The sequence below is a fragment of the Netta rufina genome (assembly GCF_964035555.1).
Source record: "Netta rufina genome assembly, chromosome: 12".
Taxonomy (NCBI): domain Eukaryota; kingdom Metazoa; phylum Chordata; class Aves; order Anseriformes; family Anatidae; genus Netta; species Netta rufina.
The window spans coordinates 19550220-19567097 of record NC_140135.1 but is presented as its reverse complement, the minus strand read 5'-3'; the positions used below and the strand labels follow the sequence as shown (position 1 = coordinate 19567097).

At 42.8% G+C, this 16878-nt stretch overlaps 1 protein-coding gene across 1 annotated transcript in view; it reads right to left on the bottom strand.

Annotated features, from left to right (window-relative positions):
- RPS6KA6 (ribosomal protein S6 kinase A6) overlaps positions 1 to 8163 on the bottom strand; it is a 41806-nt gene extending 33643 nt beyond the window's left edge. Inside the window, exon 1 of the mRNA XM_084294369.1 lies at positions 7794 to 8163. Coding sequence (XP_084150495.1) covers positions 7794 to 7874 — 81 coding nt within the window. The 5' untranslated portion in view covers positions 7875 to 8163. The remainder of the gene's footprint in view (positions 1 to 7793) is intronic.
- Between the last annotated feature and the right edge of the window lie 8715 nt (positions 8164 to 16878).

Genomic DNA, 16878 nt, shown 5'->3' with positions numbered 1-16878 from the left:
TTAACAGATAAAAAAACAAGAATCAGAAAGGGCATGCTTTGTCCCAACATGCAAAACATTAATTATAAACTGGAAATACCTGATAAAATGGGTGAAGGCAATTACGGATTTTGCTAGTGATAATTGCTAATTTGTTTATACGTTAATTGCTCAGCATCACTACCTTCACGTGGCACGGATCCCACACAAGAACACACTAAATAAGATACGGAAACTCACAACTACATTTTCCCTGAAAACAGAAGCTAAAGCAAGCAAGTTCTCAGACTAGGTAATGACTTTCTTTCCTTGTACTTCCCTATTTACTTAAAATACGTGCTTAAGACACCGAAATACGGTACGGTTACCGGTACATGAATCGGTAAAACACAGGATTACAAAGACTTTCGAAATGCCTTACAGACCATGCCCCTATTTAAGGAGGGAAAACCAGACAAACTAGTAGGGCTGCAGGGACAGGTTTATGCCATCGTGGTTGCGTCATCTAAGCAAACCCTCAACCACTTGCACTGCTTCTTCTAGAAGGACTCTTGATTTCAAGTACACCATTTAAGAGCTGAGTCCTAAACGAATGATTTTCCTAACATAGCTCTCCAACTCCTGTATCAAGATGCTAGCGCTTATTTTTGGACTACATTCTCATCACTGACGAAAGTAACCGGAGGAACTAGTATGAGGCTTCGGTTACTTTCGCTCTTCTCTCACTTTCTATTTATTTTAACCACAGTCAGCACACACACTGTTCACATTAACTGCAAGTCTGGATGAGCACGTAACAGAAGACCCATCCATCTAAACAAGAGCTGGCATATTTAGCACTTCCTTGTCATGCACACACATCATGCACTGCCACCTTAATCCCTCAAGGCCAAAATTCACTAACCTATTACCCTGGATTCAGAAACCTCACATGCACTACCGAAGCCAATGTACTACTTTTGCTGCACAACTTATTTCCTTTTCTGCATATTTTTTTTTTCCAAGTTAGATAAGTGGGGAGGGATGCCCACTATACTTAGTATTGTACAAAATTAATTGAATACATCAAGGCACAATGCCAAAATTCACACCAGATATGAACTCCAGCCTCCTCCACCTGATCTCTTTTCACAGCTTTGTAAGACTGCGTTCAAGCCTGAGCCAATGTGAAGCCCGCCAAAGCTGTCCAAAAACTAGTAAAGAAAAGGGTTTCCCCTCTAGGTGTTCAGAAATAAGATACAATTCTCCACTCGTGGACTTAAACTTGAAATTAATTTATTGTACATTTAGCCTTTTCTTTCTTTAAATGCTGTCAACATTTTCAAAGATTAGTTATTTGAATTTAAACTCTGGAGCCAACATCACTAGCCAAAAGAACTGCAGATACACCAAAACCAGCTCAACTCCAGACAATCAGATAAAGAACGCTATCATGGCTTAAATCAGTTTTTGAACAAAAAGATCAGTGTGCTATCTGATTTCTGCAGTTTCTGAGCACGCCATGCAAGCATACTTTCAGCTTTCTGGCAAATCAAATATACTAAGTTATGGGATATTTATGGCAGGTAATCAAATGTCATCTTAATTAACAATTTCCTATCATACACTTTCCCCCCCATTGTTGCTTGTTTTTTTCCTGTCCAGTCTCTCTACAATTACAAAAACTGGGATGTCTGCCAGTTTTTAGTCCAAAGAATTTTATGTTCAAGCACATAAATCTACTTTTATTGCCTGACAGACACAGACAGTTACACTTCTGGCTTATTTGTTTGCAAACCCTGGTCAGCAAGTCTGTTTAAAAAAGTAACACACCTGTCAGATCACAACCCAAAGGCTAGCAATTTTAAAAAATAAAAATATAAAAATGTTAACTATTCAGTTAAAAAAGAATCAATGACAAAAAGCAAATCACTACTCTTCTGCCCAGTTACTTGTATTGGCCAAGTTTCACTAACTAAAAGTTTCCACTCTCTCCCCTATACTATCAAATAAAAAAAACCCAACACCCTCAATTACCAGCTTTACGGGAAAAAGTACAAATTTCTGTTTCTGCAGCCAACTAGGACCTCCTTTACTGATTTAATTATGAATATTTATACACAAACATATAAAGAACAGAACTGCTTTAATTTCTAAGTTATTACTTAGTGAATATTCACGAATCCAGAAAGTGAATTTATTACTGAGAATTAGAGAACACCTGCCTATAGCTAACAGGTGAAAGGAAACAAGTACCATTATTCTGAAGGAGACTTTCATCCTGGAATCATTCTGCTGTTCTGCACTTCTGCACTAAACTTTTATAATTAACTGAACATTTTCAATATTAACTTTCATTACGACACAAACTAAACTCAGACATTGAGGCGAACAGCATCAATGCTTTCCAAATAATTTTCAAAATTCAAGTGAATACTCCGCATTGTTGATCAGTATAAAAGTTAACATAAAACAATGCATTAAAAAAGATAAGAACAAAGTTGAGATCATACAACCTGGAGTGTAAGAAACTTACTTTTCCAGAGGTGCAGGCTAAAAGTCCCACTCCTGCAATGGCAAGCTCTCTCTGAGGTAACACGGTGCAATCTGCCTTCTAATTTAAATAGCTGCAATGGGTCCCATGACTAGCTGGGCCTATACCATACTACCTTGGGAGAATATCTAAACAGCTTCTGTGGGCTAGTAAAAGGCTTAACTACTATTGCGCATGCTTTTCCTCAGATAATTACAGCAGAGCAGAGGAATCCCAGAATGACCAGAGATTAGAACCATCTAAATATAGGTATTTCTTCACATATTGATGATGTTTTAACTGTTTACACGGTAAATGCATTACAGTTTGATGGTCTATAGGTTTGACAAAAACAAACAAACAAACAAAAAGAAAACAGACAAATGGTCAGTAAATGTGCCTCACTACAAGGAAAAACAGTAGAGTTTTTCCTTGTCAAGTCAAGTGGGTTCGCTCTGTCCTGTTTTTAAACATCTTCATTTCAGCATTCAAACAGAGGTAAAAAGGAGGAAGAAAGCAGACCCAGGAATTTTATTAACAGAAGTAAGAATGTGTTCCTCATCATGTATAACCTAGCCTGGCTTCAGACAGGTTCAGCTTTATGTATGGATCAACAGCAGTGTCTGCACCTCCCAGGTTTCTCCCTCACTGCCCTGATTTGCTGATACCGCAGCTACAGCCAGACCAACCCCTCTCAGTTCTCCCAAGCAAGCACAAGACAAACCAGTTTGCTTCCTATTTACAGAAGTATTTCTTCAAAAACCTATTTCAAAATGTTAAGAGCATGAGCTTACGTTAGGAGCCCCTTATTCCAAAGGCTTTGAAAAAACAACTTTTTGGGGAAAAAAAACATGTTAAGGCGCCCATGTTTGTTCCTCTTTTATTTCGAATCACACCTGCAGACAGTTTGCATCATTAATTTAATTAACCACACATTGGCCTACTGAATTGTGTTTCCTGAGACTGGACTAAGAAACTTTGGTTTTCTGTGCACACCTCAACAGGCAGAGATTTGATTTTAAAACAATGTCTAAAAGTCTTGTTGTCAGCTCCAGGCCCCACAGGTGCACAGGGCCCGGGCACCCCAGGGCCTCCTGCCCAGCCCCTCGCTGCTCAGACCCCACTGCTGGGCTCAGCTCCTCTCAAGAGACCAGGCCAGGAAATTCCCTCACACCTACTTTAAATGGATCAGATAGGAGAGGGAGATAGAGACATCCACCTTTAGAAGAGTTCCTAAGGCCCTCATCAATTTCTAGGGAAAGTTACAAACTTGTTTTCCTGTGGCAAAGACAATATACATTCAATCAGGCTAACAGACCTTCAGTAGCACTTAATTAGTGATTAAGCGAACATTTTGATCCTTTCCGTTATCAGATGGAGAGCTACACATCTCCCATCGGTTACAGACAAGCCACAAACGTGGCCGTGAACACCGGGATCTGCGAGGACCGAAGGTGCTGCCTGACAGGGAGAGGCATGAAGCTCCACAACAAACGCGCGTAAAGCAGCCTCAGAGTCCTCTTTTGTGACAGATAAGGCTGAAAACTGATGAAAACAACGTACTTCATCTTATTCCTAATGTAATAAAGAACTACATCCACACACACATTGAATTTCTGTACATCAGGAGGTAAGAAATGACACACTTCTTCTAGAGTCACTGGGCAGTTTCTCCAAAGCAGCGAGGTGAGCTGCCTCAGCAGAGCCCTGGCTCTTCCAGAGACTCAGAACTCCACAACGATCTTCAAAAGTGATATATCAAAACACTTACTCTATTGCAGCACCTTCCAGTGCATAAAGACATCCATTTTTTTTCCATCTAAGAGAATTAATGTGCTTACTCCCCCATCTCATCCCCCTTTTTAAGGCACCTTGTTCTTGTCTTTATGAAAAGTGAACATGGCTGCAATGGAAGAGGGCCCCCAATTCGCAAGTTCTGTGCAACTAGTACTTGTTTTTTTCTTGGCATAGCACTGCCTAATTGTGGAAATTTTCAGAGATGCACAGAACTAGGTAGCTGAGTCATCCACGTCACTGCCAGTAATTACTCACAAAGGAGTTATGCAACTCCTAACACTGACAAAATTCAGTGGCCTTTGACGGACCAGGATCATAACATGCTTGAAAGGATGGACCCAAATCAAAGATGTATTTACTTAAATTGGTATGGACAGACTATGTACAACAACAGCAACGCTCCACTTAGGAGCACGTCTTTTTGAAGGCTGCAACTTTCAACACATCTCAGCTTTCTAGCTGAATACTTCCATTTCCAGTCACTTTGCTGTTCCAGCCTTATCCTCCGTGTCACTTGCAGCCAGTTAAGCAATCAGTTTCTGAAGTACTTATTTAACAAATAAATGAGTATGAAGTTGCATTTATGCAATTCACACTATTAATATTGTCAACAACATACACTTGCTAAGGCAAGTGCGGTTCTTACTTGAAACGCGTGCAATACCACTTCTATTAAGTGAGCAGAAAACCCCAAAAGTCCCGTATTCTGCCCATTTCTGAGTATTTTGGCATTTTGTTAGCTTGGCGAATAAAGTGTTCACAAGTATTCTGTTTCTTTGTAGATTGCAGTCATTTTACTGATCTGCTACATTTGTTTATAATCAATACCTCTATTGTATCTATTTTTGACAATGAAACTACTTTTTAATCCTGTATTTCAAAGGAAAGAAGTTCACTGATATCTGAAGCTTAAACTGCATGACACTAAAGCTTTTACATATGCTTAAGGAATTCCCATAGCCACAGAACTGTTTCAGAAGTGACACTGTCATAGGAACACAAGAATAGACAAAGAAACTTCGTGGCGCACAGTTCAAAATCAAATCCTCAGCACTTCAAAAGCAGCCCAACATGAAAAAGCACAAAATAATTTAATTCTAAACTTCCTCCAGAAGTTCATGTTGTTTTTATGCCTTCAAGCATGAAAGTTTGTTTCCTACCTTCAAGATTGCATTCTTCCTTTGCCAACTGCTTTAGTTCATCAAGTCGACACAAGTGCTACTTCACTGGAAATGCACTTATTTCTAATAATGTAATTCTAAATTTAGCCAACAAGCAGATTCCTCAGAGAGAATTGTTTCACCACTTTTTCCTCCTGTGGTACAACTAATGGACAAGAGCTCTAGTAAGTGCAAATAATTTAGTCTTTAAAACAGAAGACCATCTCTTAGTTGACCATAGTTCCTGCAAGCGCAAGGTCACCTAGACCTATCAGATCGTAAACACAGGATTACATTAAGTATTATAAGCAATAATTCATTCTATAAATGTTAAGTGAAGAATCTAAACTAAACCACCCCCCTAGATCCCCTAAACCAACTGAATGTAAAATTCCCAATGAATACTACATCTCTCCTAACTCCACTTAGATGAAGTGTTACGACAATAGTATTTGCTAACGCAATTTGGGAACTTCACAGGCAACCTGAAGGAACTGTTTTTGGTATAAATGAAGTTTTAAAGGCTGCTAACCAAATGTAACAAGGACATAACAAATGTGATGTCTCATTTTAATCAGAGCACAACTGAAACAGGTTTATGCAGACACTGTTAGGTAAGCAGTTCCTGTAGGGGCTTGAGGAAAGCACAATTTGAAGAGCAACTGTTGCTAACAGGGCTGTTCTGGACATCCATCCATTGCCCCACACCACCTTGGCTGGGTAAGCAGGACTGCGAAGCCAGGCTCCTACAGGAATGCATTGCCAAGCTCCCGGCTCTTCACAAACACCCACGGAGGCGTTGAAGATAACTCGGACGTCACCACAGTCAGCAGAACCACCTGTCTGAGCTCTGCAGTGCTGGAGCTATCACAGGTCCTCCTGCCAATCCTGCTGTCAATACAGTATTTATGGCAGAGACCGTACACGGGAGCAGCATGAACACAAGACGTTGAAAGTAGCACGAGCCATTTGCAGAGGGGTGTTTGCCCAGACAAAAAGTACCATGAGCTGGGCAGCAACCACAAAGTTTTACATTTCAACTGCAACACTTTAACTGTGTGTGTGTTTTAAACCCTACCATATCGCAATACTCTTCAAGAATAGCTCAGTGGTGTCAAGAACATTCTCAGACATTCAGTAAGCCTCATACCTTAAGTACAGCGTGCTATTTTTACAAACCATAATAGCAACAAATAGGCTTTAATACTTCTGCTGGCTTTTTAATCCTTACCTTTAGCTTCACTAACGTAATTAGGATTTCTCTATTATTAAGGTACATGAACTGCGTTAAGTATTAGACCATTAAGATACTTAAAGTGTAGCAGGCACGGTGTAGAAATGCATGTCCAGTAATTACAGGGCTTGGATGTGGCACTCTGTAGACCCAGCAGCAGAGAATAAAAATAAATACAGCGTTTGAAATCCCATGGATTTATTCCTATTGTGAACTACTGTATGTTTCCTTTACGTATCGACGTTATCAGGAGTAAACTTCACCAAGATCCTTCGCTGGCGATTATTTCATCCATCCCCAAACGTGCAGGTAGGCCGACTGGGCGCACTTTGTACACGGAGACGAATCTGCTGCAGCCTTCTCCGCTCCCGATAAGCGAACCCCACCGCATCCCAGCAAGCGAGTCCGACCAGTTCCCAGCAGCTTTATTTCGATAACATCTCCTGCGCGTCTAAACGCACCGAGGTGCAGCCTCCCCCTTTTTGTCACACCTACCGGCACCGGCTTGCGATTCAGCCGGGGAAAAGTTTCGGTGCTCCCGCGGAGCTACAACCCGGCACCCGAGCACCAGCAGCCGCCTGCTCGGCACCGCCTTAGGGGCAGAGGCAGGCACCGAGCGGTGCCCCGGAGCCTTCACCCCGGTGCCCCCCGGGGCGTGCAGCGAGGAACCGGCTCCCGGTGCCTGCCGCCTGCCCGAGCTCCCGGCGGCACGGAGGCGATTTCGCACAAGTTCCCGCAACTTTGCCGGGGCGGCTCAAGAGCTCGGGGGCCGCATTTTCACCCCGAGACCACGCAGCCCCAACACCCCCTCTCCCCTCCCCAGGCACCGTGCTGCGAGCACCCCCCCCCCCACCCCCAGCTTCGCCCCCGCCGCCGGGGCCGCGAGGAAGTGGCGTCGGCCGCGGGCGCCGGAGGAAGCCGCGGGGCCGGGCTCTGCCCCGGCGCGGGGGGCGCGGCCGCCTGCCCTGCCCTGCCCTACCCGAGGGGACCGGGGAGCGAGGAGGGGGCTCCCCGGGAGGCACCCTCCGTGGGCAGGCGGCTCCCGGTGTCCGGCGGGCAGGTGCCCTTGTAACGGGGGAGCCCCCGCGGCGCCGCCCCGCCCCGCACTGACCTCGCCGCCGCTCACGTACAGCTCCATTTTGTGGCGGGGCTCCGGCTCCTCCGCGTCCTCCAGCGGAGCGAACGGCACCATGGCCCGGCTCCGCGCCGCGCCGCCGCTCTGCTCCCTACCGGGGGAGCCGCCGCCGCCACCGGCTGCTGCTGCTGGGGCTGCTGCTGGTGGTGGTGGTGGTAGTGGTAATGGTGGTGGTGGTGGTGGTGGTGCCGCTGCGCATTCCGCGGGGGCCGGGAGGCGGCGGAGCCCCCTGCCGCCGCCCACGCAGCGCAGCGCGGCGGGGCTCGGGCTCGGGCTCACGGCTGCGGCTGCTGCCGGCCGGCGGGGGCGGCTCCGCGCTGCGCTCCCCCGCGCACACCCCCCAACATGGCGGCCGCCGGGGGCAGGGCCTGCGCCGCACGGGGGTGACGTCAGGGCGGGACGGAGAATCCCTGACACGGGGAGGGGAGAGGAGAGGAGGGAGGGGAGGTGACCGGGGAGTGGGGGGTGCTCGGCTGCAGGGCTCCGTGGGTAGCGCATTGGGGGGCTGTGTGAGGCTGGGGGAGGAAGGGTGAAGTCCTGGGAGAGCGGCAGGAGGGTGTTTAAGGGATAATCAATAAATTAATAAAAAAATAAGCGCAAAGCTGCCGTCGCCTCAACGCAGCGAGGCTGCCCCCCGGCTGAGGGAGCCGCCGTCCCGCCTCATGGTGGGGGGCGGGCAGCACCTGAGGGGGCTGTGTGAGGATGGGGGAGAAGGAGCGAAGGCCTCGGAGAGCAGGAGGGCATTTAAAAATAAATCAATAAATCAGTAAATCAATAAATCAATCAATAAATCAATAAGCACAAAGGTGCCGTCACCTCAGCGAGGCTGCCCCCAGCTGAGGGAGCCGCCGTCCCCTCAGCCCGCCCGCACGACCCGGGGCGCCGTGAGCTCCCCTCACGAACGCCGGCGGAGCCTCCTGGGGCTGTGCTACCCGGTGAGGAGACTGAGGGAGAAAAGTTTTTCCCTGCGTCTATTTTTTACTTTTTTTTTTTTTTTTTTTTTTGCAACTCGGGGGTGGCAGGATACGAAGGGGAGGCGGCTGCAAAGCAGGGAGCCGAGCAGCAGGACGAGCCGGGCCCGGGGGAGCCGCGCCGCCTCTCCCTGGTTACCGACCCGCGAGTGGGCGGCCGCCTTTGTTTCCAGGCACGGGCTTGGAGAGAAACGCCGCGGCATTTCCGAACCTGAGGGGGGAAATACAAGGCCAGGGATGAGAAAATAATGTTTTCCCAGCACTGTTTGATGCTGGGAGCTGGAAAACATTCGACGGTGCTACCGAAAATACGTAATTTTAAGGACAGAAAACTGCCTCACTGACACCGAGTATTTATTTAAGCGCCGCACGATCTGTCGGTGAGCCCTGCCCCTTAGATAAAGCTGGAAAAGGAAGTCTCAAACTGTTCTAAATTGCCAAATAATTTTGATGAAATTAGTACGATCGAGGGAGCAAAATGGTACACTCCATAGTCCAGAATGCTGTTTTTTTTAACTCAGAAGTCAGTCGTCGGACAAACAGGTAGAAGATGCCTGGCTGCTGCCATCCTTGGTTAAATTTGGGCAACCTGTTCCACAGCGCTCACCGGTACCGTCCCCTGCCACCCAGCCTGCTGAAGAGTTGCCTATTGTGGATGTGTCATTGCAGCAAGAGCCAGCTGGCATGTCAGCATTTCCATTGCAAACCTATTTTTAAAGGTCTGTAACTCAACCGTGGAAGACAAATGCTTTGGACTGAAACGGAGACTGTGTACCAGGAATGTGCTCCTTCAGAAAATAAAAAGTATACGAGAAAACACAGGACCAGAGTTACCACTTCTTAATATTGAGAGAGAATTTACATTCCAAATATAGAACTATTTAGGATAGGTCACTTGTAAACATTGTTTTTGTTGTAGTAGGATAATGTGTACCCGGAGCTCTTAGAGCAAACACGCAGCGGCAGAGCAGGTGACAAGCCCCAGCTTCGTGAGCCTTTGGTTCACACACTGCCACCTACCCCAGTGCCTCTGCTCCTTAGTGTTACTGGTGTGTGTCCACAAGCAGCCAAAGGGGCAAAGCTTTTTATTTATTTATTTATTTTTCTTTGAGATTAAATATTCATATACTTGATCAGTGCCGTGGAACAGATCTTAATTTACATACAAAGGAAATCAACTGAGAAGTGACTTTCTGAAAGTGCTTGAGTGCTCAGCAAGAACTGGTTTTTAAAACTTGTGTTGCAGATGGCTCTCTGCATCTGACTTTTTTTTAATGCTACTGAGGCTTTTCTTTAGTGTCTCAAACACTATGAGGATACAAATGATGGCCCTGCATCCCCAAAGTCCTAACACTATAATATTTGAGAAGTTCAGAGTAAAGCAATGATTGAAGAAGTTGGCATTGTTACTCGTTTCTTGTCAAAGATTACAAGAGTGAAATTGTGATACAGGTAGATATAATAATGACTGATTCAGAAAAGTAATTTCAGAATTTCTTTTACTCTAGGTTTCACAACCAAAGAAACAAAAGATATTCATTTAAAAAGGCAGCAATATGTCACTGAAATTCAAAACTTGGCAAGATCCAAAAAGAAATGGGCTTTTATAGAGAAAGAAAACATCAACAATATCATAGCAAGTCAATAAGTTAGGAAGACCAAGGTCTTATGTCTTGGGTTTCAAACGAATATTTCAATTATATATATATAAATGTTTTTTATACCTGTTTTTCAGAGTATCTCATCTCACCCGTGTCCATGACTGTATGGATATCAGATCTCCTTTGGTGTGCAGTTTTCAGGTGAGGATATCAGATCTCATTTGGTGCGCAGTTCTCAGCTGAATATTTCTTGCATTCCAGAAGCTTAATTTGTTCAGCAAGTTCTGCTCATTATGTTCCACAGCATGTTGTTGTATGATCAGCATGACATTATAACCTTTTTTCCCTCTGCCAGGTACATTTATTAGATGAAGGTTTCAAAGTAACCAGTTTCTAAATATTTATTGATTTTAAAATTAATTCTATGACAAGGCAAAGTTGCTGAGAATACTCTTTTACCTACCCTAGTAGAAAAGGAATTATAATAATAATAAACAGGATCTGCAGCCCAAATTCAGCCTGTTCAGTGTCAGTAACATGAGCTCTAATCATTCAGTTGTCCTTTTTGTAGACTTCACAACTGTGGCCAACTCACAGCATCCATGCGTAGCTTGCTCATTCAGTTTCTCTGAAAGTATCAGTCATACACTTGAGAATATGAAGAACAGATTATTTATGAGATAAAAATATCTCTGCAAATTTTCTGTGGATGATTCCTAGCAGTACTAGGAATATGCCTTCTCAGAGAAGCATATTATAGAGCTGCACTCCCATCTAAGTTTTCTGTCAATCTGTGTCAACCTTGTCCCTAAACAGGATTATTTCAGAAGGATCCCACAACCTTTGCACTCATTCATCCAGCGAGTTTTCCAACAAAGGAAAAGGAAGAATACTATGATCAGGCCAGTTTCTTCTGTTCCCCTCCTCCTGCCAGTTACTGATACTGGAATCCGAACCATGCTAACCACGGCAAGTACAGCGCAGCTCCACCCTGGAAAGCAAAGCAGAAAAAGCAGTGTGGATATAGGAATACATGAAGAGTATCTCGTTCAGCAAGATCTCAGGAAGGAAACATATAAAAAGAAAAGTTTGAGCAAACTGCCCAAGTCAAGACTGAAGATTTATTTTGAATTTACTACAATGGTAAAGCCCCTGAAAGGGAAAAAATGCAAATTTAGTTTCTGTAGATTCCGTTCAAAGCAGGATGTGAGCTCTAGTATCGATTGTGGAGGTGGTCTAGGGGAGGATACAGTTAATTTCTTAGGGCAAGTTTATTCAAATTCTGAATTATTTCACCTTTAATCTTTTGTACGATACAATTCAACAACACTTGCACTGTCTGAGCAGTACAACTCTTTCCTATTGTGTGGCTGAATTTACGTGGGTACAAAGCATGCTTCTATTAGCATGACTCGTTCTCATTCAGAAAGGAAAAAGAACTGTCCTGATGCACAGAAAATGTTTGGTTGTGTGCTTGTGTCTACATCAGAACTGTTCCAGAGCAGGAACTGATGTACACAAGGGTCAGGCAGTCGGGAGGGTGGGCTCTCACACTGATGTAAGACAGCGCAGTGTTTTCATTCTCAGTCCAGGGTCACAGCTGTAGCTAGTAAGCTGTGCAGATACTTTACACACAGCACAAATCGATCTGGTCTTAATAAAGCAAATATTACAGCAAGATTTTTGAAATTCTACAAACTAATATAAAAATAATAATCCAACTAAATAGAAATGGTTAAGTTATAGAAGAGTATCCTGAGAAAATCTTCAATCGATACTGAGTTAGTCTTAGAAATAGCGATGTGAGAGTCTGTATCCCATCCTGATTATACTGATATTTAAAAAATGTGAATAAAGGCAAACTCATGTATGCATTTAGAGAACTGTGGTATAAAATATATTATAAACAGCTTCATGTTGTTAAACAGTTCATTATGTAGTATGCCCCATCCTACTAAGGCAAGAGAAGTCAATTATGTGAAGAAACAGCAAGAAACGCTTTTGCATTCATTTATGATTATATGAAGGACAAGTGAAGAGGCCCTTATTGAATCCCTTCTTCAGCGTTATGATTATATTTTTCCATCTACATCTTTTGTACTTTTGTAGCAAGTTTTTAAAAAGCTTGTTTACGGATAAAAAAGCAGACCAATTTAAGAGATGACGCTCATAGGTCAATGCCTTGATAAAGATCCTTGATACTTGCTATTTCACTCTCACCATCAAAGCATCACACTTTTCTCAGGCTATTACAGAATAGTAGCCAGCTAGCCCCAGAGGACAAATTTAGCAACAAGTTTTGCCACTTTCATCCGAAATGAGCTAAAGAAAGATCTCAGACAAGCAGAACACACAATGAATTTAATCTCTGCTGATCACGTTGCATCAAGAAAAGGGAGTAAAAACTATATAGGCACAGTGAGTGAAGCTCCTGCTAGATATTTTTATGCTTATCTCATTATTTTATTTTTTTTTTTTCCACTTAAAACTTTGGACTTGTTCTTCATTTCAAAATGTATTTTGAATTCAAATATCCTACAACATAATATTTTTGTGGAACTGGATGAATGCTCCAGACCAGCCAACTCACATATCTCAGAAGTTGTATGCTATCAAACCAAAAACTGCTTACAGTGAAGTTAAAGACCCAGCGTCCTGTCTCTGGCCAAGAAAGTGGATCCCAGACAGAAAATACAAACAGGGTAAGCAGTACATAACCATACTTTTCCAGAATTTGTTTTCAGCCTCCAGCCATTCAGGTTTCCTGAGCCCTGGGTGGTGTCTTGTACTGAATAGTCTTGATGGATATTTCTTCCATGAATCTGCCCAAACACTCTTGAATCTCTAAATTTTTCAGCAGAGATAATATCTCACAAGTTCCACAACTACACCTTATTTCAGAGGCTCACTTTTAGCCTACCCCTTAGTTTTATCCAATGTTCCCCAGCTGCACTTTGTAATAGGGATTAAGCAGCCTTTCCACATCGGTTGTGATTGTGTGTGTGTGGTGTATTTCCCACCTGCACCATCCTGTCGTCCTCTTCTCTGTTTCCCAGGCTGAGATTCCTGGGCTGTTTAGTCAGTTGTGAATGAAGGGTGGAGAAATTCTAGTTTCTCTTTACATATTTTCACTAGCAATGTGGAAGTGAATATTAAATAGCTACCAATAGCGTGCATGAATTACAAAAGGAAAGGTAAGTAATGAGCAGTCATTAGCTATCGAAGTCCTTTGGGGAATGACAGGTGACTCAAAGCAAATTACAGGCTTACCACGAGAACTGGGTGGACAAGCAGCAATCTGGTAAGGAGGGAGTTTGTTTTGCATCCACAGGGGCCATTGCAGAGATGGAGACTGAGGCTTTGTGTACAGTTTTGGAATCTGAGCTTGGAAAAGCACAGCAGTGAACCACAGAAATACCCCAGCCTCCACCTAAAGTTTGCAGTGGAAAACCCAAAGGCCCAGCTTTATCAAACCTGGTTTTAAGTGCTCATCAAACGAGAATTTCTTTGGTAGTCTAGTTCTGTTTCCAAAAGCTACAGAAGAAAAACAAAGCAACTATATTTTGCATATAAACACCTCAGCTGAGCCGAGCCAAACACGGGTCAAAAAAGAATTTAAATATTACAATCAGTTACCACCGCAGTCTGAACACACCAAGAAATAGCAAATTTACCATAAGCAACTGATTTATTTTTTTTTAAACTGAATCTCACATTCAAATCTCATTTGCATTTTCCAAAACTTACTTCATTATTTTTCTTCAAACCTGTTTAATCCTTGAAACTGAAATGAAATCAGAGAAATCTGGCTAGAATTTGCTGTGAATTTTGCCTCAGAGCACAGAACAAACCACCATGATGTTCCAACATGCAAATGTATCAACAATGATGAATACTTAAGGAATTGATTGCATCTAAAATCATCATGATCTCAGTCTCCAGGGAAGTTTTTGTGACAGCAGGGGTGTTACTTTTGAAATGATACAGAGCCAAAGCTGTTGCCAGTCCCTAACTTTAGCTAGGAGCCCACATATCATGCCTCAAACTAGTATCCTAATCATCTCAGGTGAAAAATCTTCCCATTTTGGAAGATTATAATTAACTTCCTACTGAGCCATGCTTAGAAGAATGTCTCAACCTGCAAGATTAAATAGGGACTTAGTATCTGTCAGCAATCATTCAGCGGTAGCTGTTTGTGTCTTGCAGCATAAAGATACTGATTTAACATATTATATTTAGAAAATGTTTTCTCCTTATTGTGGAACAAAAGGACTTGACTGCATGAGTAATAGATGTATTACTGGGAATACAGAGTAGGTCGCTGAATACCACTTCTGCCATATTAGTTTATGCCTTCAGATAATTGCTGTAACAGCAGGACTTTCAGAATCCCCACTCCTGGAGAAAGAGAAATCACCATGCCTTCCCAACCCACTGGTATTCTCCGAATTTCTGTGGGTCAACATAACTCGGACTGATAGCTATTTTTTCTCTGCTGTTATCAAGGTTATTTCCAAGTCATCTTGACTTTGCTTCTGTTCCAATTAGGGCATGACTTGACTCATCAGTTCTTTATTTGGAACACACATCACATTTCTTTACTTCATCACTTTTCCTCCCAGTGAGGTCACTTGTTTGTGGCCATTCAATACTTCATTCAAGTACCGATTTCTCAATTTAATTCATTTTCATACAATCCTGTGCAGAGTCTTTCTTAAAGCCACAGTTCAGCCAAGTACCTATTATGCAGAAGGATAACTTTGGGTTTAGCAGGATATAAACATATGGAAAAAGCTGAGGCCATTCTGAAATATGTTTCAGAACCAGTATCTGAAGCCCAAATTCTTTTTCCATTAAAAATGGTGCAAATTTTCATAATAATTTCAATGGGAACATGATCATTCTCTAAGTAATTGCCATCAGGAATTTAATTTAAACCTCATTTGACTGACATTTCTTGTTTGCAAGATAGCTATTTTAGGAACAATGTCTTGCTAGTATATCTCTCTTCATCTTAGTCATGACTGATAACAGAATAATCATCTCAACTACTTTCCTTTTCTTTTCCTGCATAATGGCTTCGCTGCATTTTCACATACCAAACACACAAGAATAGAAACAATTAGACAAATAACAGTATTATATGCAGATAAGCAGGTAAGTGAAGAGAAAGAACTTGCTTGAAACTATCCTGGCTTGGGTAACAGGCTGAGAACCCTTTGTAGTCACACATGGTTTGTTTAAAAGACTAAGGGAACATGCAAGGTTGTCTCTGAAGCGTGCCTGTAACTCACATTACTCTAAACTGACGTTACATCCACGTATTAAATACAGAATTTCTGTGTACCGTAACTCCTCCCTGCTTTTTCCTTGTCTCTCTGATGTACCATGTTGTTCTGCAAGAGTTAACTGTTCGGTCCTGCCAATGCTATCTGATAACAGGACACCATCAGCAAAGTCAGAACTATTTATCCCAGTCACATTGAGCTTTCCCAGGACGAATCTGAAGCAGCTATCACAATTGTAATTTATTTTTAAACAGTATATTTCATACAGGGAAATGCCACAAAAGGCTTCACCGTTCATTTCATTATCTTGTTTCTTCTACTGCTTTAATAAAAGACAGCGGTCATAGGGCAGCTGAATGCCAAGTTAAAAAAGAACATTACTTGTGACTGTTTCCAGTTCTTTGTAATATTTTCTCATTTGCCATAAATCTATGAGGACAAGAGATTACAGAGAGTTTTCAGCGAGTTGACTTTGACACTGAAAGAGCTGCTTCTCCTTTTAATGATGAGCTGTCACAGGCATCGATCAGCAGCCATGGCAGAACAGATGAAAGCAGTAAAAAATGACAGACAAACAGACTTCTTAACGATAAGGAAAAAATACAGTCCAAACCATCTGAGAGACAGATTCTCGTTGGCTTTAATGGGAGGACTGTTTCCTTTTTTTTTTTTTTTAGTAAGCCTTGTGTATTGGCTTCAGTGAGAAATGGGAGCACTTAACAAAGGAAGCATCTAATAGAATGAGGTCAGACTTTTAAAGAATGGCTATTACCCAACAAAGCAGAACATCAGCAGGTCACTACAGAGTAAACAATAAATAACTTTCTATTAACAGGAAGAATAATGCGAGGAGGAGGTACCCTGAAAATCCTAATGAAGCTACAAAAGATCAGCTCTGGCCTGCCTTAAGTTCACCGCATTTCACCAGCTAGCGGTGCTTCAATGAGAACAAGCAAATTAGAATTAAGCCCTGTAGCTGATATGACAAGGCTAAAAAAAAAAAAACAGCAGAAAGGAGCTGGATGTAGAGCCTTGCTGCCGAAGCACTGCTGTTACCCAGACAGTCTTAAAGGGAAAGGGGAAAAGGCAAAGGCTGCGTCAAAATTAAATTCTGTAGCAATGATCTGGCAACGTTATTTCTCTTTAAATTTCAGTAACTTCATAAACAGGCTTGTTCCTCTTCTAGCAGTGCAGGCAATAT